The sequence below is a fragment of the Parambassis ranga genome, chromosome 20 (assembly GCF_900634625.1).
Source record: "Parambassis ranga chromosome 20, fParRan2.1, whole genome shotgun sequence".
NCBI classification, from domain to species: Eukaryota; Metazoa; Chordata; class Actinopteri; family Ambassidae; genus Parambassis; species Parambassis ranga.
In genome coordinates this window covers 13,763,286-13,787,786 of record NC_041040.1, presented here as the reverse complement: position 1 = coordinate 13,787,786, position 24,501 = coordinate 13,763,286, and the positions used below count along the sequence as shown (strand labels likewise).

General features: G+C 42.8%; 1 protein-coding gene across 3 annotated transcripts in view; it reads right to left on the bottom strand.

Moving 5' to 3' along the window:
- The window catches only part of sema5a (sema domain, seven thrombospondin repeats (type 1 and type 1-like), transmembrane domain (TM) and short cytoplasmic domain, (semaphorin) 5A), a 116,675-nt gene that overhangs the window by 63,149 nt on the left and 29,025 nt on the right, over positions 1 to 24,501 (bottom strand). For all 3 annotated transcript variants that reach the window (XM_028433427.1, XM_028433426.1, XM_028433428.1), the window contains 3 exons: positions 22,348 to 22,560; positions 12,418 to 12,517; positions 8,473 to 8,518 (listed from right to left, as the gene is read on the bottom strand). In XM_028433427.1, coding sequence (XP_028289228.1) covers positions 8,473 to 8,518; positions 12,418 to 12,517; positions 22,348 to 22,495 — 294 coding nt within the window. In that variant the 5' untranslated portion in view covers positions 22,496 to 22,560. The remainder of the gene's footprint in view (positions 1 to 8,472; positions 8,519 to 12,417; positions 12,518 to 22,347; positions 22,561 to 24,501) is intronic.

The following is a 24,501-nucleotide window of genomic DNA, read 5'->3' as shown; positions in this document are numbered from 1 at the left end:
GGGCGCCATATCACCATAAAACACTTTGAAAACCACTCAGGGAACCCAAACAAAACAATGCCTGGCTCTCTACTGAGGCAAAATTCCCTTGTTTCTGAAGTCGGTCTGATGTCTGGTGACTAGCCTGGCAGTAAAAAAAAATGCCACAGAAGACAAGAAAACACAGTGAGAAAATGTAGCAGAAAAGCGTACAGATGTGAGTTCGATACGCTGGCTGCAGCACTGATTTCAGGGTGTGGACTATTTTCTGACTTGGGTGGGAGGAAGGGATTAAAACAGAATGGAATGGTAAATGATTTTGACATCTTCACTGTACTGTCAATCCCAGACGTACATACACACTTAAAGTACACAGGATTTTATAAGCCATGTTAAATACAGACGCAGAATCCAATTAAGGTGCATACCAAGCAGGGACCTCAAGAATCGAGAGGCGCAGAGCTGGATGTCAATTTGATTTATGTGTGAGGGAAAAGGAGGGATCTTAAGACATAACAGCAGAGTCCCTAGAGTAGGATGTCAGACTGATTTACATGTGAGGAAGAAATCGAGGGACACCTTTTACTACAGCAGGAGAAGAAAAAGATAAAACCTCTTGTCTCCTCAAAGGGTGAAGACATCGCTCCATTTTTACCTTTTAATTTCATCCTGACCTGTGGGGACGGGGGTCTTCTTCATTGATAAAAATTCATGAAATGAGTACTGGCCCTGGAACAGCAGCAAGCCGCTAAGGCATTTGCACATGTGACAGGCAGAAGAAGGTGTCTCTGCACCGAGCTTCTGTGTGACTGGCAGAGAGACGAATACTAGACGAAAAAAAAAAAAAAATGGCTGGTGCCATAATGCACTTAATGCCAAGTCACGAAAAGTTTCCAAAAGTATTCAACTCCTTTTTTTTTGGATGCTGAGGTACGAGTTTCCTCCAGCACAGTAATAACCTGGCAGGTGGCCAGAGGCGCAGGACTCTCTGTGGGAATATAGCAAATATCACTAACTGATAGAGAATATTAGATTTCACCTTGGTATCACAAGTGTTTATGTCAGAACAAGAAGGGGAAAGAAAGCTGAACCCTCCCTCAGCACTTAGGAGAACTTCTTTCATTTCCTCTTTGAGAAGGCTGTGGAAGTCCAAAAGGCCTTGGCTTTCCACCGCGGTGGCATTTTATGAGAAGTAGAAACACCCCTATGTACACACATTTAGGCACACACACAGAGACAGTAACAGGAGGGAGCTTAGAGAGAGAGAGAGAGAGAGCAGGGAGCTCAGGGTGTGTGGCACTATTCAGAGAGGATAAGATATGGAGCATTAATGGGAGCTGGCTTCTCTCTTTTTCTTTGTGTGTCTGGTTCACATTCCAGGCCAAAGCTGGCTATTCCGGGGCCATGCATCCACCACAGACACAAACCGCACACATCAGCACAGCCTGCAGCACCACAGCTGGCCCCAGCTGAATTCAGTGTGGGCGCTGGAAAGTGCTTTCGCTAATCGCAGAGGGGGAGAAAACCTGTTAATGGTTTGAAACCTTACTCACTCATGTTCAGTGTAAAAATCAATCATAATACAATACAAAAATTACAACTTGAGATCGCGTTAATGGGAGCAAAGTGGTTGCTTTTATCATTACAGGGCGATTATGTGATTCATCATCATCTGAGTTTAAAGCATATTTTCAGAATACTACATGTTCTCATTGCATCTTTAAGGCATCAACTTGATGGCTATTGGAGTAGCTGATGCCCATGAGCCTGTAAGTGGGGGACGCGCTGGCATCATTGACCACTAAAGCCGCCCAAATCCGACTGCCCTGGCTTAAATGGTCCAGAGTAAAGAACAGAATCACGGCCGTGCAAAGGCAAGCGCCGGTGTCGTTAAGAAACATTAAAAGCCCATTAACATGCTATTGTTCAGCCCCTGTGCTCCTAAGATGAATCTGTCTTGAAATATGTCTGGAATGTGCTGTCATTAAATCATAATAATTCTTGGCTTTATCACAGGAAGCTGCTTTACAGAGGCCTTTTTTCTGTGCCTTTGTCACCGAGAGCAATAAAGACTTAGAGGGCAAACAAAGGGAGAGATAAGCCTCTTTCACACATGCACTGAAGTCCTGAATTTTTTGGACATCACCCAGAGAAGATGTGCTGTATGCAAATGTATGAAGCGGGCTGAGTAACATTAAAGTGTATCATCTGTGATGAACAGAGCAGGTAATCAGGCAAGTGGGCAAATGATGCTGATACATGGACTGAAACTGGTCTGTACACTTTAACCTCCAGTCTCTACTGTCCGTGGCTTTTTTAAAATGGCCTTCTTGATCTCTATCAGGATTCAAAATAAAAAAATCCCAGTAGCTGTTGGTTAGGGGAACCAGGTGTAGTGCTATCTTTCAGGGCTGTCCAACAAAAGTGCCTTTTAAATAACTTCAAAAACATATCAAAGTGACGCAAGTGGAAAACCAGACATCAGAAGTGTTGAACCCTTCACTTCCTGCACACACTGCTGAGGTGACACCTGAACCGAACAGGTGAGAATGCACCTGACACAGACAATCTCCTGCTGTGCTGCATGTGTGAAAGGGCAGCTCTGTTCAATATCCTGATGTGATGGTTGTTTGCTGCAGAAACAAGTAAAGTCCAAAATGAAATTTACTGTAAAGGAGAAAAAGGTGGTGAGAAAAAGAAAGAAATGTGTTCATCCGTGCTAAAGAGCAAGAAAAGAATAATATTGTTTGATCAAAGTTTATTATTATTTTTCCATATTTGGAGGTAAAACTGAGCTTTAAATGTCAGTGATAAACCCTCACTGCTAGTAGTTCAGTATAAATGGAAATAGATTTAAATCAGGGATTTGTGTGATATTAAACATTTTGGCTAATTCTTTGATATTTTTCTCCGGAATTGGTCTGGCTTGCCTGTTTTTTTTTTGTTTTTTTTTGCCTTGAGTACTCCTGTTTGTTGCCATATTGGATTTCTTTTCAGCAATGCTGCTGCCTCCTTAGATCTCAGAATGGCCAAAACTACAAAAACAAGACTTAAGTTGTAATAGACTGCAATAATCCCTGTAAGTAAGATAAAATGTGAAACTCTGAGAGACTTTGGCACAGCCATTTGCTGCTCCAGGGAGGATTGATAAAAAAAAAAAAAAAAAATCCTGATATGTTATGTTCCACGTGTCCGCCCTCCCTGCTGCCCCCTGTAATGGGTGCAATCCTCAGAGATGAACCATTGTGCCCGAGCTTCTCGTCAGTACTCACACTGAGGGGCTATTGTCACCACTGGGTGGGTGAGACTTTGTAGGGAGGGGACAGAGACAGAGGAAAAAAATACAAAAAAAAGAGAAATATGAGGGACAAACAGACAGAAAATAAACAACAAAGAGAAAACAGAGTCCAACTTAGGAGTCAGCCAGAACAAGAGAAAGACTGTGTGGGCAGAGTGAAGTAGTCAGAGAGACGGAGGAGGGAGTGAGGAGCTGAATTCCAAAACAGCAGTTTCCAGACATGATATTGAATATATTTTGCATAAAGAGGGTCCAGAGAACACACTCGCTGCTGACAGCTGTCTAGCTTTGTGAAATCACTGGATGTGTGTCTCATTACAAGGGGACGGTGGGTTGAGAGTAAGAGCTGGACAAATCCTGCGGGGGAAATCTAATCTGTTTTGTGAATAGCTGAGATTACCTTTTGATGTGGCGGAGCAATATTTACTATTCAGACTGATGTCTGCTGATGTAAGCTGCTGAAAGATTTAAAATTGGTCTTGATGTCATGTCTCAGCAAATTTGTAGATCTGAGTCACGATGAACATCGTCACAAAGCCTTTAAAAGGGAGACTGTGCAGAAGTGACCCCCCTGCTGTGCCCCTTACTATGTAGACTCACAACACGCCTGCGTAATCGTCTCTGTGATAAGAACGTGCTGGTATCTGTATTTGCAATGTCAATGATACTTTTTATTTAATTCTATTAATTGAATTAGCACTGCGTCCAGAGCTACAGAGGACAGTGTTAGCAACTGATTAGCAGGGCTAATTGTCTGGCTGATAAAGTGTTATTGTAAGAGACAGGCGCATGCAAGAAGCCTTATTTTTCTGAGGAGTCCCTATCCTTCTTAACGACATGACAATACCAGGAGACACAATATACATCTCAACACCGTACAGTGTCTGTTGCCAAGGGGAGCTGTTATGGATAGTGTTTTCATCTGCTGAGGAGAGAGAGGGAGAGAGAGAGGGGCTGGAGTGAATTTCCACTACCTCCTCTGCTGTATTGAATGGTGAACAATGCCAGTGATCCTCTTCATCCCAGAGCTTATTGACTAATGCTGTGCCACAGTGTTTCTGTTGAAACTCAGCCTCATCGTCTGCATCTGCTTTCAATTCAGCATGGAAATGGAAAACTGATACAAAGTTCTTAAAGGCTGTGCTTTTTTTTTCCTTGAAGTTTTTTCTGTGTATTAGCACCTCTGCTTAGGATAACTGTGAATTCAACAGGTTCTTTGTGTGCCTGCAAATTAGACACTTGCAGGTTCCTTTCAGTTAGGACATGTGCAGCCTTTTATTAGAGCAGGTGTGTGAGGGTAAGGATGGAGCTAAAAATGAGTAAGAAGAGGGGAGTTCACCGCATTTGGGTATTCAGCAATGTCAAAGGATGTCATCTGAGGAGCTCACAGGCAAGGCAAAAAAACAAGGCCGAGTGGTACACCGGGCTCGGTTGGCCATTCATCAGACCTGGCAACACAATGGGAAGTGGCCAGCATTGATTTGCTAGCCCAAGGTTGGCAGCAGCAGAGTTCAGGGAGCTGAATGAGGGACAGCAGGGCCAGAAGGACAATGCTGAACAGATGTGAGATGTACCTGTAGACAGAGGGCAACTGCTTTTATGGCAAATTCTTTGCCCATGGTCGCTTAGTTGTGGATGCAGCAAAGCCCTTGTCTGCTTTTTTTCTTACTTCAGCTGAACAAGTTTGAAAGTGGAGCAAGGAGAAAAGTAGCCACCAGTAGTTCCTGACAGTGTTTTCCAGATCAGTGAGGATGAGGGTAGAGGTTGACAGGTAAGAGGAAGGCGGCCTCTTCAGGCTGTTGAGACACTGAAGAAAAAAACTTCAAGTACCAGATATTAACTCCAATCAAGGCCATAGGGAGGGCTGACTCATGTTTCACGGCTTGACACTTTCCTCTCCAGCTGCCACTCAGTTTGAGAACATGCTGGAAAGTTAATGTATGATATTATCTAAAGTTTATGATTCAGTCCAAGCATTGGTTTTTTTAATAAAAGTTTATAAAGTTTAGCCTTTATGTCTCTCTGAAGGGGCTGATACAGACCTAATATGTAGAGACAGTCACAGACTAGAAAAGCATAAAAGCTCTCAAATAGCTCTAAGTGGAGATGAAACAGCAGGCAGAGAGTATCTATTTGTTTACTGTACAAAAAGAAAGAGGGAAAGCCATACAGCTCCTGAAAAGCCCTGAGTGGTTGGTGCCAATGGCCGTAGCAGACTCCACTCTTCATGCTGTATCAGCTCTACAGGTGTGTGTTTTTAGCTAGAGAAGCTAGCTCCTAGCTCAGCATGGAGAACAGTCATCAGCTGCCTGCAGATTTTACATACCAACCAGACAGAGGAAGGCCACCTCAACAATCAAGCTTCAGGTGTGAGTCCAAACACAGTGCCTCTGCACAAGGACAAAGTTATATGAGGTTGATATTTCAGCCCTTAAAATCAGAACTTTGCGTGTATTTCGCTGCATCTCCACATATGGAAATGGTTTTTCCTTGTAAAATGTGTTTAATGTTATGAGTTTTCTTCCTTAACCTTTACCCAATTTAATTTCCTTAACTTTAACTAGTAGCTTTTGTGCCTACCTCCAATCAAGATTAAAAATGAAACTTAACAGCTGGTGAAAACAAAACTCATGGCGTCAAGGGGGCTCAAACCCCAGACTCCTGAACATCTGCTGAGCTGCACCTTTCCCTCTTTGTGGCAGTATTGATGCCATGGTCGGATGACGTGCAATACAATTATATATTCTATTAGCATGCATGGAATCTATCATCATATGCTGTTTTTTTGTGGCAAGATCTAAAGCAGAGGAGAAGGGGGGACTGGATGGACATAAAATGACTGTACTCTGCAGCTAATGAGTCATTTCTGATCATTTTCTGGACAGTGACAAACATTGTTGGGACATATATCTGTGTATCTGTGAATAAATCTTGACATTTTATATAAAAACACATAAACACTAAAAATGATTTCATGGGAACAAAGGTCGTCTGTCTCCCTGCAGTTGTTGGATTTTCCCTCTTTTTAAAATGAACTCCCAGCAACAAAGGCATTTACTGAGCAGATTATGGTTCCTGAGGCTCAGACTTGATCAATCCTCCTTCTCTCAGTTCAGACCTGCGGTGTTTAGCTGCCAGTCCTCTCTAAACCCCTCATAACAACATCACCAGATATTCAGAGTTGATTTTTCCTCCTCACAAAATGCTCAAAAATAACTGCAATAGGAAAAGTAGGCGGGAAACATTTTGCCTTCATGCAGCAGGAGACCTCGATGCCTTTTTTTTCCCAAAAATGTTTCATGCATGAACACACAAGATCAGTCATCGATCATATGGTAATTTTATCCAAGTCTTTAGCGTAAAATAGGCTGTTTGTATTACAGCAGCTCTAAGCCTTGCTTAACGCTGCCAGCCAAGCAAGAACAAATCACTGCCACCGGGCATTATCTGACAGGGCTGATACATGCGAATGGGGTGAAATCACAAAGACAAGCGTAGGTGTAGCTTTTAGCTTGATTTCCATCTGCAGGAAAAAAAAAGAACCTCATGCAACTCTTTTGAACATTGGCGCAACTGGAAAAAAAACACAGTGAACTACTAACAACAGTTTGTGCTCAAACTTTCTTTGCTGGATCTGGCGTACACTACGGCCCCTTACATATCTATTTGATCAATCAGCAATGCATGTGTAATGTGAGTGGAGGAGCAGTGCCAAAGGGGAAATTGAGTCTAGCCTTTCATATCTAACAACAATAAGAATGAGAAATTTATGTAAACCCATCAATGTAGGCAACTAAATCTCTGTGCAATTAATCTGTTTTATGCTTGGATGAAAAAGAAAGACTTCAGAGAAGCCGTGTGGAAGAATACCACTTGTGCTTCTTAAATTTCAGCAGCTGAACTTTCTTTCGACTACAGCGTCGGTCCAGTCAAATGCAAAGCAGGGACCATGAAGCACAGGTCAGCTTAAATTGGCCCCTGGCCTTGGCAGAGATTACCCGATCTTATTCTCTCAAGAGAAGATGTCTTGGAGATGAGGGGTTGATTGGCTCGGTGGAATCTCCTCGCTGTTTCTGCAGCGCCAGCCGAGCACAGGATGAAATAAAGAACGGGGGATGATTGGGTGCGTGGATGGCACAGAGCATCTTTAAAAAGCATCTGTGTCCCAGTGTGCGTCCACAAAAGACTGGCTCTGCATGAATCCTCGTCTCTCTCCATGGGGGGGTTTCTCTGCTTTCTTGCCTCTGTCTGCGTGCTGTCTCATTGCACCCTGATTCCTTTGTGTGTGCAGCCCTCCACTCCTTCCTACCCAGCAAATTCACACTCCCTTCTTATTCCGTCCAACCATTTTTCTCATTTTCCCTTTCCAGTCGGATTTATGTCAACAGTGCTCCATACACCATTCTTCTTCTGCTCCACCCAGCCATTCCTACTACCCTGTTTCTCTTTCTTTCTCTCCCTTCTCATCCCCTCCCCCTGATTTTCCAGGGTGTAAATGGCAAACATCAAGAGTTGTCTAAGCATCAAAAAAGCCTTGCTGCTACCACCTATAAATAAAGCCCTCAACGTGTCAATGTTTGTATGGTAACTCAGTGGGTCACAAAATGCTTAGCTCCACAGGTGGGGATGTCGGCTCATACAGGCATGAAAAAATGAAAGGAAAATGAGCAGCTGCTGTAAAAATATGTGGGAGAAGAGGGATGAAAAATAGCCTGAAAAAAACACATAATTGCCTCCTTGAGTGTGCTGCTATTTATGCATGTTTTGTTACCATAGGTCCAGAAGCTAGTGCATTTTCTGCCTGGCATATTAGCACATATGAGCTATAACATTGTAGCGTCATATTGAAAAAAATTACAACATTAAAAATATGGAAAAGTATAGCTTACTGTATGTGTATGTCAAAGACTCAGAGGGTATTAACACCGGACTGACTTCATATAAACACTCCTTTCCATTTTTTTGTGTACCACATTTTTTTGTGCCATCAACCAAACCTAACGGTTCACCAGTTGGGAAGTTGTTGTGACAAGTGAAACGCTAAACCATTTTACTGTAACAGCTTTAAGCTTGTGTGAACTGGCAGTGCTGTTCCACGACCAGCGCCTGTTTGTTTGTTTGTTGGAGGCATGCACCGCCCTGGATCACTGGGGGGGGGGGGGGGGTCAGAAAGACAAGGAGGTATCAGCACTCACCTGGATCAGTGTCAGGTCTTCCAGACTCAGCCTGAAGAGGTGATTTCTGTGAAAAGAAGGAAACATATGAGGTCATGGAGCCATTTCGGATTTCACATTTCAGAACTGTCACTATCACCCTCCACCTCTACCACTTCAAAATACACAAACACCACCTCCAATGGCTGACGGTTTTAAGTGGAGCTGGTAAGCTTAAGCTTGTTTTTAGCCTAGTGCAGACCCTTCACCTGGCTCCCGGGATCAGGAACATGGAGGGCTGGAGGCCTGAGATTGCACAGCTTATCATGCAGATAATCATGCTGGTTGATTGTTGGATGATTTCTATGCTGCAGCAGTGTTGTCTTAACAGATCCTGCCTTTGAAAACTGATTAGCAGGTTAAATGGTCCTGTGGATGATGACATACAATACAAGTACTTCTATAACACTTCACAGGGATTCATGTGTGACTAATCCACTTCAAGCAGACATCAGAAGTAGACTACAGACCTCATCCCTACTGCCTCACTTCTTTATAATTATTTTTACATCTTGTCCTCCTCAGGTTCACTTCATACTATGTGCCTTTTTAACTTATGTGTGTCTAACAAATCTTCTTTTGGCATATATAAGTCACAATGAATCTTTCATTGGTGACAAAATAGAGTATGGTCAGTGTACTAGAATTAACTAAATTCAAAGGATGGTTGATTTTAAGTATTGCAGCAAATGATGATGCTCTAGGTTTTTCCAACACATAATTAGTGTTGTGAAAAAAAAGAAGATAAATCAGAGCTAAAAGGGTTTACTCCTGTTTCTTGGTGTTGTGTGTATCAGAAGAGAGGGACAGACATTTAAAGCCTGGTAGTGAAACAAGTGTCTCTCCCCTTCCTGGAGCTTTTTATATATGCAATCCTTTTTATTGACTTTTCCAACTTTTCACAAAAGGTTCTAATAAAGGAGGAATGTTCGGAATTTTGTCTAAGGCTGTCTGCTAAAACAATTATGTTCCATTACCAGGATAAACTCTCAACAAAGGGTCTTATCCATGTTTTTATGGTTCTTATTATGATCCAAAAATAATAGTAGTTGATGGAACTAAAATTAAGCTGGTGAGAAAACCCATTATGTGCCTTTCTTAAAAGTCATCATTACTATTATTAGGGCCCGAGCACCGAATGGTGCAAGAGCCCTATTGAAACCCTTAGGATTATTATTTTTTTTTTTCCCCCTCCGAGATCGCATTTTTGGAGGCCTTAACATGCCCAAAAACTCACCAAACTTGGTAGAAAAATTCATTCGCCCGAAAAATTTTGAAATTTGCTGACTTTTGAAATGCACATATAAAAATGGCTCTATAGCGCCCCCAACGCGTAGCCCCTCTGGCCGGTTTGACACAGGATTATGAAAATTGGCACACATATGTATCACCTCAAGACGCACAAAAAAGTCTCTTGGACCCCCCGTCCAAACCCAACAGGAAGTCCGCCATTTGAAGGTTTGTGGCCATTTTTGGCGATGTGTGACCCTGCTGCCAAACTTTTCACGCCTCGCATACGTCATCGGATTGAGCTGAAATTTGCCGTGTCCACTCAGGACACCATAGGGAATAGACGCATTCCAAAACTCTTACAAAAGTCTGACGGTGTGGCCGGGGCGTGGCCTCAAAGTTTGACCATTTCTGAGGACACAGAAAGTCTCTATAACTTCTTCGTTTTCTGTCCGATCTGTACGAAATGTCACATGTATGATCAGAGTCTGACCCTAAACACATCTATACAACAATATTGAGGCTTTGACAGAGCGCCACCTACTGGCTACACAAAATGTTGTGTTTTCATAGGTTTTTCTGCCTGCCCCTGTGGCCTGTTTTGAGTAGGGTCATGAAAATTGGCACACATGTGTATCCCCTCAAGACGCACAAAAAAGTCTCTTGGACCCCCCCTCCAAACCCAACAGGAAGTCCGCCATTTTGAAATTTCGGTTAATTTTTGGTGATTTGTGACCCTGCTACAAAACTTTTCACGCCTCGCATACTTCATCCAATTGAGCTAAAACTCACTGTGTCAACTCAGGACAACATAGGGAATAGACGCATTCCAAAACTCTTACAAAAGTCTTACGGTGTGGTGGGGGCGTGGCCTCAAAGTTGACCATTCGCCATTACAAATGAACTCCCTGTATTTTTTCCCTAACGCGTAGCCCCGCTGGCCAGTTTGACACAGGATCATGAAAATTAGCACACATGTGTATCACCCCAAGACGCACAAAAAAGTCTCTTGGACCCCCCCTCCAAACCCAACAGGAAGTCCGCCATTTTGACTTTTGTGGCCATTTTCTGCCTATTTGTGACCCTGCTTCAAAACTTTTCAAGCCTCACATACTTCATCCAATTGAGCTAAAACTCACTGTGTCAACTTTGGACACCATAGGGAATAGACGCATTCCAAAACTCTTTCAAAAGTATTACCGTGTGGCGGGGGAGTGGCCTCAAAGTTGACCATTCGCCATTACAAAGGAACTCGCTGTGTTTTATGCAGTACTACCCATATACTTTATGCAATGTGGACAAAATCTTACTGTACTGCTATGGACCCGAGTCTGAACAGATATATATGCTAATAGGATGATACGGTCATAGCGCCACCTACTGGTAGCAGGAAAGTTTGGTTGTAAACATGTGTTTGTTGTATATTTGTGGAAATGAGAGGAGGAGAGCATAGGACTGGAGAGTATAGGAGACGAGAGCATAGGAGAGAAGACTGCGATGACCCCGCGGATCGCAAGGTGCGCGAGGGCCCGCAATGCTGCTTGCAGCTTTAATTACTATTTTTATAACACTGTCTCATTTTTGAGGTAAAATCTCCCTGCGTGTTCACACCCCCCTGCATGTATACACACATATACAAAACACTTTCGCATTGATCTAACAGTCTCCTGAAGAGTGGCTATCAGCCAGGTCTCACTGTGGCCACGGCCTCCTGTTTTACTGTATTGATATTTGCATCGATCCACTTTTCCTTCCATTATCACTCATACTTCTAACTCAACCTGCAGTCATCCATCCAGCCACATTGCCTTTCACAGTTAGACCCTCAACAGACATTGAGTTGGCAGCAAGAAATGAACGAAATCTCTTATTTGTTTTTTCAAGTATGTGTTGATGGAACTGTCTGAATGGTACCTAAAATAGAAGATTAGCACATTCTATTCTATTCTATTCTATTCTATTCTATTCTAAATATTTTGGTGACAATTTACTCACCTCTAAAACCTTATCCGTCCCCACATACTCTCCTCCTGATTAGCCTTTTCCATCTAAGCTTGTGGGTGCATTAGTAAATTCCCTGGGCTCACTTTGTGTCTGTTTGTTTTGCTGCTCTCCTTCCTGCTGGCCTTTCTGTTATCTCCCATTCATGTTGATGTGAATGTCTCTTTTTATTGACAACTAAAGCCATTAAGTAAAGTGCAGAGCACATTTCATCAGAAATCAGCCAGAGACTCCCACTCCATCTCTGCAAATATGTATGTAAGGGTATAAAGAAAACTCGGAATTAAATGAAAGGAAGTGCAAGCAAACACACGCCTAACCTAATATTAACCTTAGACATTTTGTTACCCTAAATTTATGAGGACTCCCCGTTTGTCCCCAAAAGAGGGGCATGTCCCCACGCTATGACCGTGTGAACAGATTTATGTCCTCATAACATGAGTAATACAAATACACACACGCACACACATACACTCTTGGCTGAGCTTTACAAAGACAATGGACTTGGAAACAATCTCTAAAGCCATTTTTCATCGGCTTTTGAAGACATCTACAGAGAAACTGATCATTACTCATGCAATGCACCAACAAACACTGAGAAAAAGGAAGACTGAAAGACAGTGAAGCACAATGAACAACAAAAAAGAGACAAAAGGGAAGAAAGAGAGAGAGAAAACACTGCTGGATATGGCTTACCTGGCACCCACGATCAGTTCATTCTGGCCTGGGTCAAAGGTCAGCTGTGAGTAATCCACCGTGCCCTCTGCTTTGAACCTGGAGATCCACGGCTCCATCTCTGCCAACGAAACCAGAAGACACAAACGGTAAGCCAATCAGAGCGTTTATGACTGCAGATGACAGCGGAGCTGATGAATTATATGAGTTCAAAGGGCTGCTGAAACTTTTCACGAGGAGGCAGACAGACAGCAGGAACAGGACTGAAACAAAGCTGGAACGATTCCACTCCTGTCTGTGTTTATAGTTTCTGTAAAACATGCATTTGCTTAGTAAAATTAGCACAATTTGAACCAGCTACATCAACCATATGCTGCCTCTACACATGCATCAGTGACAATAACTACGTAAAACTGACTTCACACACAAACCCCAGCTTCCTGTGTGAAAGTCTGCAGTTGGTTTAATACCAGGATGAGTGTTACAAGGGGGCTTGGAATTACCCCACCACAGGCCCGTGTTTTACTCTGATTTACTGACACCACTATTAACAGTCTGTCACATAATAACTGGTGTGATGAGAATACAGTGAGCCTGTTAAAACACAAAATGTTCCTTACTCTATGCTGCCATGAACCTCATCCATCTAATCATCCTCTGAGATTTCTGACGGATTTGAACTGCTCTTTGTTTTTTGAATGTGAGTGTAGACTAGAATCTCCTGAATTTAAACCACTAATGCTCCCTTGAGCAGAAACAAAGGTAGAACAAAATCAAGAAAACAGCCATAAATCACACAGATGCCAACTCTCACTGGACTAAAACACTAAGTGTTTATCTATAAATGACTGGCATGGCAGCTCACAGGCAACCCCCTCCATACTAGTCCAGTCCAGGGCTTTAGTCAGTCTCTATGCAGCCTCAACCAAAAGAGATTTGTTGTTGTAATTTAGTTTGAGCTTTTACTCAAGAACTGTAATTAAAGAGAATCTGGGTTTCTTCTTCCACCAGCAGTATTGTCTCTATATGTTGTACAGAGCAGTCCTCCTGTGCAGGTTTGGGTTATTTTACACTAGATACTTGAACAGGACTCATTTTTCTTTGCTGTTTTTCTAATGTGGATTTCCTAAGAATAATCTTTGCATCAGACCTTGTTGTGTTCAAGGGTGCTTTTAACACATTTAGCACTGCATAACAAGTTTCGTTACAAACCTTCTTTAACACATTTGTCAAGCCAGTTCTTACCCTCCCTGACACACTTAATTAAAGAATGAGGCTCTCAGCTGTCCCTGAATGATAAGGTCACAAATCAAAGTACCCAGACATTAGTTTTTCACACGATCCTTCACCCAAACAAAGTGAAACAGGACATTTTCGTGTCGATGGGAAGTCCTTTGACTGAGTGCTTTCATGGAAATGTATACTTGCGCGAATCTTGAAGATGGAGGTTTTTATGGAAGCTGACCTCCATGCTGTGGGGAATATATATAAACATAAAAAGAGAGAGAGGGTGAGAGACATCTCAGACAGACACTGACATCTTATCCACAACATGCTTGTTCTCATGGCGCCCAACCTTTTAACCCCTGACCAATCGAATGAAGCAGTGAAGACAGCCTGTCTGCTGTCTGGTTACCCGATAGGTTTAGTCAAGGGTGGTCAGTCAGTCATGATGACTTGATGACGATGGTTCTCCCATCGTTCATCACTTGCTTGATGTGTTGTCATAATAATTACTCCCAGTTTTACTGTATACACAGGCTGGATTAAACTTCAAAAACGATTACCATATATGGTATATTTTCTCCACTTCTTTCTGACAGTAAGATGCCAGAACTCAAGCAGAATTCTTGGAGGTGGTTTAATGTCATTCATCACTACATTTGTGAGCTATTTCCAGGCTAAAAATTTCAAAGGGACTCTTTTAATTTACCAGGGAGCTTTCCATCAGGGCCGGAACAGAGGGAGAGGACAGCTTGAATATCCTCCTTCGAAACACATTATCTGCTGCTTCAGGAACACCTGTCAGACAGCGTTTCAAATGAAAGCACGTTCTCCCTTGACTGCTTCAAAAGCACTACTTCGAGTTTCTGAGACAAACGTGGGATTTCTGAGCACTTCAAAATGAAGACAAACACAGCAAAAGAAACATCTGCCACTTCCAACTCACGTACTGGGACCAAACCCCGGCTCTCCTAACAAAACAATATCATCTGCTGAGAGACAGCGCCACTCTATGCATAGACATGTTCGCTTTCAAGTCTCCAGTGTAAGTACAAAAATCATCCGGCAACTTACCCTGACTTTCACAGTACTAATACATTTTCATTAGCTGTGGTGAAATAAATATCCACCAGCTTCACCCCAAAGAGTTAATTTTGCCTGTGCCTGCCACTTTGCGTATTCTAGAGGGAGACACTGGTGTTTTGCATGTGCCAATCCTTTGGCTCCACTGGGCCTGTTTTTTACGCCATCGAGAGGATGCCTGGCATACAAATGTAGATGTGACACCCCCCGGGGGAAGACGGCGCTTGACGAACACAGCTTCTCCCCATAAATCTCCCTGACTCAACAGGGGAGGCTCGCTAACTGGGTGATGGAGTGTGTGTGTGTGTGTGTGTGTGTGTGAGACAGAAAGAGAGGATATTAGTTGGGAGTGTGCAAAAGGGGCAAAAGGTTTTAATTGAACACAACAGCACTGAAAGGATTTATGGCCTTTTGTGACGAGGCCAAGGAACCATTCATAAACATTCATAACAGACGGGCCCTCCCAAGGCTGTGCAGCTGAATATACGGAGCTTCCCAAAGTCAAACTCCTCGGGGTTCAGGAGATCATACTACACTCTGATTTCACTGCCAGCAGAGGCTGATTGTAACTGTGACAGGGGATGATGCAGGAACACCCACCTATTGCCAAAAATCATTTCCAACATCTCGGCCTAACTCACTGCACAGACTTTAAAAGTAGAGGAAGCCACATATCCACACACTGTTAGGCTCAGGGAAAGAAACAGTAAAGCTCATTAACATCTGGTTTTGGGGAAAATAAAGGTGGTAAACAAGTGTTTACCAGCTGAGTTCCAATCGGCCGTGATGGAAAAATAAACTAATTTCACAAAAGGAAACGACTTCATTTAACCATTTTCTTACTAACTGGAGCCTATCCTAGCTGGTAATAGGTAAGAGGCCAGGTACACCCTGGACAGGTCACCATGCAGGGCTAGTACAGAGAAACAAACATGCTATCACTTACATCTACAGCCAATTGAGAACCCCCAGTTAACCTCACATGCATGGTTATGGAGAACAGGGACAACGGTGTAAACTCCACACAGAGAGGCCCCAGCCACATTTGAACCAGGAACCTCTCTTTCTTTGCAACTAGATGATAAAATATGTATATATTGGACTAGTTTGAACTTTGCTAACTTCTTTGACAGATATGTTCTAATATGGCCCAGAGCCAGTCGCAATAATGGCTGTCCCTGCATCCATTTGACCTGTCTTTTTACTGCTTGAACACTTTTAGAAAAACAACGCTACTAGAAACTGAGTTAGTGTTGCCACAGAGACTAATTTGAACTCTGATCTGACTTATGATATTTATTTGTTTTTGGATGGGATGTAATAACTAATTTTAGGCGCTCCCAGGGAGGTTTTTATGGTCCCTACAAATCAGCCTTATGGTTAACCCAGCAGAGAAGGAAACAGTAGGACAAAGTCTCTTCTGTCTCCTTTGCTCCGTCAGAGGGCTGTTTGCATGTTACATGGCTTCATATCAGACACACTTTAAATGCATGTGATAATGTAATCACATCATGGCCGTGCTTGTACAGCAGATGACTGAATCAGGGGATTGCCTGGTGTGACATGAAGGCGTGATCACACGCACACAAACACACAGATTTGGATGAAAATTCAGATCATACCCTGGGGTTTGAGCCAACATGACACCAGCTAACACACACATATAGCATACACCCCTCCCCTTTTACTCAGTCCCATCTTATCCCGTTAACCCCTGTCTCCCCGTCCTCAAAATAGAACAGGCCATCAGTCACACGCCGTTTGTTATTCCCTGCTCTGACATGGAGTAGCTGACACAAAGACAAAATGACAGGATATATAAATATTTACGCCAAGCATCAGAGGCCACGCCAGTCTCCTGTCTGCCTGCATTCAAACTTGCTACTCTACAGTACTGCCAGTACGGCAACAATGGCAACATGTGGAACCAATTCTAAAACATGAATGGGTTTCTGTGAGTGGTGTAAATAGAGTGTGGCAGCAGGCGCTCACATAAATGAAGAGCCAATTCTCTCTAAATGCAGCCCTGTGGTAATGGGCAGCAGCAGTAAGAATGGCAACTATTTGTTCAAGTTGCGAGGAAGCGATTGGTTGCAAGCGGTTCAAAAAAAAAACAAACACCTGCTCGGTCGAAGGAAAGAGAAAGCCAAGGTCACCTCAGACACGGAGTGCCTGCATGGTATTTCAAAAAAGAAAAACAAGCTCATTTTACTGTAAAAACTGAAATTTGCTGCTGCCATGCTGTGGTCCCGGGGCAATGAGTGAATGATGCAAAACAAACCACCGTGAAGCCACAAATAAGTGTGCCATAAAATATTTAAATCTAATGTGTATTTAAGAGCGCAGGCCTTCGGTTGTAGGGCAAGAGACACGCTTTTAAACAAGATGACCAAATCTCTTCAGACCACAAAAAAATTAAAGCATATATGCATGGTAATGACATGTGGGCAAACGAAGGACACACAAATCCACAAATATGGACATGAATCAAGCTCCTTCCACTGGCAGCTTGTTGTCCATTTTAAACACAGCTGACCTTGGACACTAAGTTCTGGAACTTAAGCAAAGAAGTGGGAGGGTTTTAATTTGAAAAGACTCATCCCCTAATGACTAATTAAAACATCTCTGATAGCAGTAGTGGCCTGTTGTGTTTATGAATACTGTGAGGCCATTTGTTTCTTTTCTTGCTTTTATTCCGCTCTCTGTAACGACGAGTAAGCCATTCAGGGATGATAAAAGCGTCGCTTGGCCTGTGGCTGTAAAACAAGCCTGTTTGGTTCCACTCCTCAGAGATGTGGCCCTCAGCTTGGCCTGTGAAGATATTGTTTACACCACAGTTTATAACCTTTAAAACACCCAGGAACACTTGTTAAATGCAACACTTTATTAATACAGTGCATCTCAGGGGCTTTAACCTCCAACAACACTAACATCTTCTCCTCCAGAAATGGGGATAAAGTCTTTCAAAGCCGCTCTTAAAATAATCCTGTAAATGGCACACATTTACATTGGACCTCTGCTGAGGCTATATTCAGCCCTGTTTTTGTGAAAGTGTACCTTTTGTATAAACAGCCGGAGCCTCACCGTTGAACTGTAGAGTGTACTTTCTGTCTCAAACCCTACATTTCTAAAACCATACAAAGCAGAAGCAGCGCTCTTTAGACTATAGCATCCTCGCACCACAGCAGCAGATCTGTCAGCCAAGTGTTATGCCAAGTCAGAAAAACCACCATCCCCAGCGGGGTCAAAACCCATGCGAGGCACGCCCTTCCACAGCCAGGCCACAATCACACAGGCAGAAAGAGCTGCTGTCACTGGAAGCTACTCAGACAAACCTTGACCTTGGCTTCTTATGATGGGTCAAAACCGCTTTTTGTGTTATTTTTTTTTTCTTTAGGTCAAATAGAGATGAACAGCTAGAGTTTCACTTCCACTGGCACAGGAGTCATTTTGTTGTGAGACCTCTAATCTTTAACTAAAAATGCTTTTATTTAGAAGTCACTGTTTAACCTCAGTGTCGGAAAACTGTGAAATATTAACTTCTTAATGTCAACAGGGCCAAGGTGATTTTCTCAAACAGGTTGTTTTATTCCAAATTGAAAGATGTACCAGATTTATTTTGCTTAATAAGAAAAATAATTAACCAGCTTTTCTTAAAAAAAAAAAACAAAAAACAAAAACACTTTGCTTTGAGCTTTTAAGGTTTTTTGTGTCTTTTGGTCAAAGTGGCCACTGATGTGTAAGAACTGCAGTTTGGCCATGTGATGGTGGCTCCATAATGAATCCACAAAGTATTTCATGTTAACACACTCAAATTAACAGCAGGTATTAGTCTAAAAATAATTTTTACATTGGAAATGTATTCATATGAGTAGAGATGAGTCAGCTGAAGGCCTGAGAGGAGGCAGAACCTCAAGTTTTATAAACTACAATTCCTAATGTAATTTAAATACATAAGCATATGCTTTCTGTAGCTTCACACACACAAACACACACACACACACACTGTGGACTGTGTGTGTGTGTGTGTATCCAATAGGATAATGCTGGTGTGAGCAGAGTAGGAGTGTTGAGTTGCTGTGAGCCACAGGGGCATATTTAATGTGTCTGTAGTCCTCCCAACTTGGCTAAAGTGGAGTCAAGGCTGCCTCTGAGTGCACATTCTAAACAACCAGGGATTACACGGAGCACAATGACTCACAAAAGACAATGATAATAGGTTTAACATGAGGTTTCGCTGCAGTCACACACACTTTGTGCATATGTGTATGCCCGTGTCGTATATTCTGCAATGACTCATGGCTTCTTTTTTGCTATTACTGCAAAAAAAAGGTTATAATTTTGCAGTCTGTGAAAAAAAGCTGTGTATACTTTACCACGCTGAACAATGAAATGTGTTTGAACCTCACAAAGACTATCATTAGGCTAAGAAAGGAAAGTTAATAAAAAACTGAGTGCAAATATAGCTATGAGGACAAACATACGTGGATCTCTTTATGAGAACATGGAAATTAGCAGCTACTTGGCAAAAGGTTATTGGGACTTAAATAAACAAAGTGTAATGATAAAAGTTGTGTTAAAGGGAAACTTGTCACCTCATGACAGCAATTAAAACATCTACAGAAATTAAAAACAAAGCTGAAGTATAGGCAGGAGGTCAGCAGCCTTGATAATTCATTTAAGCAGCGAAACGTCTTTAACTCAACACACTAACACTCTACTAGTCCAGTTGTGTGTTTCTGTTTTATTATTTTCATCCGCTCCCACATCCACACAGAGACTCAAAGACTGCAGATGAGGCTGAACGCCATTCATTTAGGTTTAGTCTTGGTGTTGCATGTTAAAAAGCGGTTAGTCTTTCATAAGGCTTGTGTTTCATAATATATTCATAACCCCCATTTTCCTCAGCATATAATCTCTGAATGCATTTTTATATGCGGCTGTATAAAAAACTTTATCTTCCATTTAAATATAATATTAAAATAATATTCTTCCCTTTATTATTATTTTTATTAGTGAATGTAAGAAAGGTAGTAGTGTGTGTACATAAGAACATGACTAAATTTAAAAGTAGGTACGTAAATTATGTGGAATTAACCCTTCATATCTACACAGGGTCCAGAAAGTGACATGTGGCATGGCCATTATTCTATAGTAGCCCTGATCAACAAACCAAACACTGACTTCAGAGAGAAATTTCACATTTCTTCATCTAAATGGCAGCTGCTTTAGGTTCTTGTGCAGTTATAAGTAAAGTAGGGATATTGATGTGTCTGCAGTTTGTAGTCTAACCACTAGAGGCCACTAAATCCCACACACTGGTCCTTTTCGAAACTTTAGTCAGAATCAACCTGCAGATAACTTTTTTAAAGATTAAATGTGTGTAACAGGCACAATAAAAAAAACAAAGCGGGAAACATAAATAGTTTCCTTTATAATTTGGTGAAACAAACTATCTGTTATCAGGCATCCTCTAGTGTTACGTAATATTTCTCCTGAAGCTACAGAGTCTCTGCATTATGAAAGAACTGCATGATCCTTCAAAGACTCCTCTCTTTCTCCTTCCTACAGTGGGCTCAGTGTTGGTGAACCGTGTCTGAATGCTAACTAAAATGTCGACCCCCTTCATTAATGCTCCTATATTTCAACCAAAGCACTAAACCACTGGAGCTTAATGGGCCAATCTGGTACATTAGAGAACACAAACGCATTGACCACAGCTGACCCACTGGCTGCTGTGCGATCGTGCTCACACAGACAGCACAAGACAAGAACGTCTAACATTAGCTGGGCAGTTAGTCATCATTACTACACTCAGTTGGCACAAAGGGAAGAGTGCCACCTCAGCTAACAATTCAGTGACAGAGCCTGGGAAGAACAATAGTGTGAGACAGAAAGAGGAATGGCTGTTGCACAGAGTCTTTGCATGCGTATGGATCTTTGAATACATACAGTGACCTTGGTCTTCCGGTCAATTTCACCCAGACAGAATGCTCTGTGATTATCTGACTGGGATTCTGCTGTACTGAAAACAGCTCAATGACATTTTGCTGCTTTGCAGCAGGTAGACAGGACTACATTGATCGCTATTGATACTCTTTCTCGACTAACTTTCACAGAATTTCAGAGCAGTTTAGTTGCTCAATAGCAACGTAAGACAAATTATAGGGACAATGAAATCTGATGCAGAATATACTGTATCTAAAAACTGCAGAGCCATGACTGTGTCTACTTTATGCCTCTAAGGAACAGAGTACTAAGAAAGGGGAAGCTTCCTAGACAGCAAAAAAACATTTACACAGATTATTCTGACAACATGGAAGCAGAGCTTGTCTCATGGTCGAGGTTGAGAACACTCAACTAATGCAGGTGGAATGTAAGAGATTGACGGTGATGTGTATGGAGGCACATCTCTATGTGTAATCTACCAAGTGTTGAGCCAGGCCATGGTGTAAGTAGCATTCTATAAATCATCCTTCTAGCCTGAGTGGCTCTGGTACAGCTGATAAAAGGAATTTTAGAACCATCATCTATAATTTACAGTACATGAGCTGTGCTTTAGTTTGTCAGCGGAGGAGCCGTTGGCTCATCCAGTACAAGCACTGCATCTATTTTACACATTTTACAGTACAATTTCTAATTTATGTTCACATTCCACAGACAATGTTTACCTCTATAAATATTGCTTGTTTATACCTCCTTCTGTTCTTTTCTATTAAGATGGAGGGCGGACAGCAGTGGGAGTGTCAAGCTACGCTATGTGGTTTATATGGCTCATGGGTCATGCAGGCGGGCCCTGTAGGGAACCATTCTGCCTCTCCTCTCACACAGCACTGTTGCAGCCTTAATTGCAAAAGTTTTTCTTTTAAACAATGGGTCCTTGATTGCAGTCAAACAGCAAGCTCCTCAGTTTTAATTAGTGGGTGCTGATTTTTACTTGATGTCTGACACAATCCATCACATGGCTCAATACGGTAACATTAAGTTGTTGCTATGTCTTATAAGAGGAGTCTTGATGACTGTAATATTGTGCTAGCTGGCTAAAGCTGCTTATTATAGGTGATGCTACTTAAGTTAAAACTAAATAGCTGGTTAGCTGGATATAACTGCAGCTCTTGTGTTTCTAGCTTTGCAAAAGCAGCCTTTCCACTTGAATACCATTAAAATGTGCAGAAATCTGAAACTTGACAGGCCTGCCGTGCCTAATTACAGCTGCTAAAATGTAACTGAACGTTCAACTGTTGCACAAGCCTTCAGCAAAATCAGTCAGAAAGTTCGCATTAAATTAACTTCTTCTCAGCTGGTCTGCCTCATGTCTATAATGCAATCACAGGTTTGGACTTTGCTTGTAGATGTGAATATCTATCTAATTGCAAATTTAAAAAACTTTTTCATTCCTATTCCTCCTTTCTTTATCACAGGTCATTAATTTGCTTATAACTACAAGTTGACATGAGTATAGGACTGTTTATGTTGCTCAGCAACAGTGAAATGCTTTAATGAAACAATCCTGAAATTGTCCATGTTAGGTCTGTAAAGGTTTAACCATGTGAGGAGGTTGAGATGGATATAATTAACTGAAGAGGAAACTTTACATAATTATGGAGGAAAATAAAAAATGTAATGAGCCGTGTGTGTGTTTACCTGAGTGTGGGATGACTGGGTGCTCTGTCTTGTGACAGGGCGATTCAGGCAGCAGCACAGGCCCTCTCCTACTGGCCACACCTCCAGGCCGCAGGACCAGCATGCACTGCAACAGCAGCAGTGCATGCTGGGTAACAAGGCGTCCCATCGGGGCCTGAGCTTGGCTCACTTCTCCTCAGGCCTCAAGGGGCCAAGATCATTGGAGAGACACACCTGGAGAGACAGAAAGAAAGAGACAGATTTTAGGGGTTTATTTCACATTTGATTTAATCCACACGCTGAAAATCCTGATAAAGTATAACACCTCTGTATCGCCACAGTCACCAAGGAGTCACCCCGAGAGATAAAGAGCAGCAAAAATAAATCCTCACCAAAAGAGAGAGAGGTGCAAAGAAGAGAGAGGGTGAAAGATTCACAGTAAAACAGCAGGCAGAGTTTTTGCTGAGCAACAGCAGTGTGTGTGTGTGTGTGCGTCCTCATCAAGAGACCTCACACCTCTCACCTCTGACACCAGGTGCATGAATCACACACTGTCTGCGTCGCCTCACCAACCAAACTGTGTGCGTCCTTTAATATCTAAAATGATGTGCCCTTCATGCTTCTTCCACTGCACAGCAGCTTTGTTGTGTGTGATGATGAAGGGCAGAGTGCTGTGCATTGTGCACTCATGTGTTTTTCATTATTAAGAGCCTATTTCTTTATGTGTGTATTTGACAGATATATGTATGTATAGAGCTGCGCAGCTCGTCCTGAGTCAATTAAATTCTATAGCCGCTGTAAATCTGATATGTTTTTATTCACCACCAACCCCCCACAATTGCTGAATGTGATTATTATATAATGCTTACTGTCAGGGTTTGTGTAAGGAGGTGAGGACACAGTTGCAGGACGCAGAGCGGTTAAAATCCAAAAGAGTCTTTTATTTAAAGGCCAGGAGGGCAAAACAATACAAAACTAAAAATCACACTACGTGGTCAAAAGGAGAGTCCAAAATAACCTAACCAGAAATCACACCTTGCGTGGAAAACAAAAACAAAACATCAAACAAAGAAACTACCTGAAGCATAGCATAGCATGGCATGGCATGGCATGGACGAGACGTAGACATAGATACAAAGCCCACACAGACGAGACGAACTAGCAAGGACAAAGGGGAAGACACAGACTATATACAAGGGGACCAGGGAAGACAACGAGGCACAGGTGACACACATGAGGGCAGGGCTGGTAATCAACCAGGAGGGAAAACACAGGAAGCAAAACTCAAAGACAATACACAGGGAGGACAGGACTACCAAAGTAAAACAGGAAACACAAAACAAGACTAGACAACTGGAAACACAAAACAAGACTAGACAACTAGAAACACAAAACAAGACTAGACAACTAGAACAAGACTAAACAAAGACCCAGATCTACAGGAAAAATAACTATAACTAAACACAGATTAAACTAAAAACCCAAAACAAGTAATCAAAACCATAAACAAACACCAGATCGTGACAGAACCCCCCCTTCAAGGAACGGCTCCCAGACGTTCCTAAAAACACAAAACAAGGGTTCAAACTAAAATACAGGGAGCTAGAGTTCAAGGTCTCAGAAATGAATCAAAATAACTCAAAGTCCCAGAGTTCATGAAGGCCCCGGCCATGGGCCAACAGGGGCAACGGAGACAAAGGTCCCGTAAAACGAGAGTCTGGGGTGCTTGGGGGGCAGAGTCAGAAATGGAGGGGACAGGGACCCTCCAGGGTCCGGGCGAAAGCCCAGCATGGACAGGGGTGAGGACCCTCCGGGGTCCGGGCGGAAGCCCAGCATGGACATGGCTGAGGACCCTCCGGGGTCCGGGCGGAAGCACAGCATGGACAGGGGTGAGGACCCTCCGGGGTCCGGGCGGAAGCACAGCATGGACATGGCTGAGGGCCCTCCGGGGTCCGGGCGGAAGCACAGCATGGACATGGCTGAGGGCCCTCCGGGGTCCGGGCGGAAGACCACCAGCGATGGAGACGCGGGCCCTCCGGGGTCCGGGCGGAAGACCACCAGCGATGGAGACGCGGACCCTCCGGGGTCCAGCGATGGAGACGCGGACCCTCCGGGGTCCGGGCGGAAGACCACCAGCGATGGAGACGCGGACCCTCCGGGGTCCGAGCGGAAGAC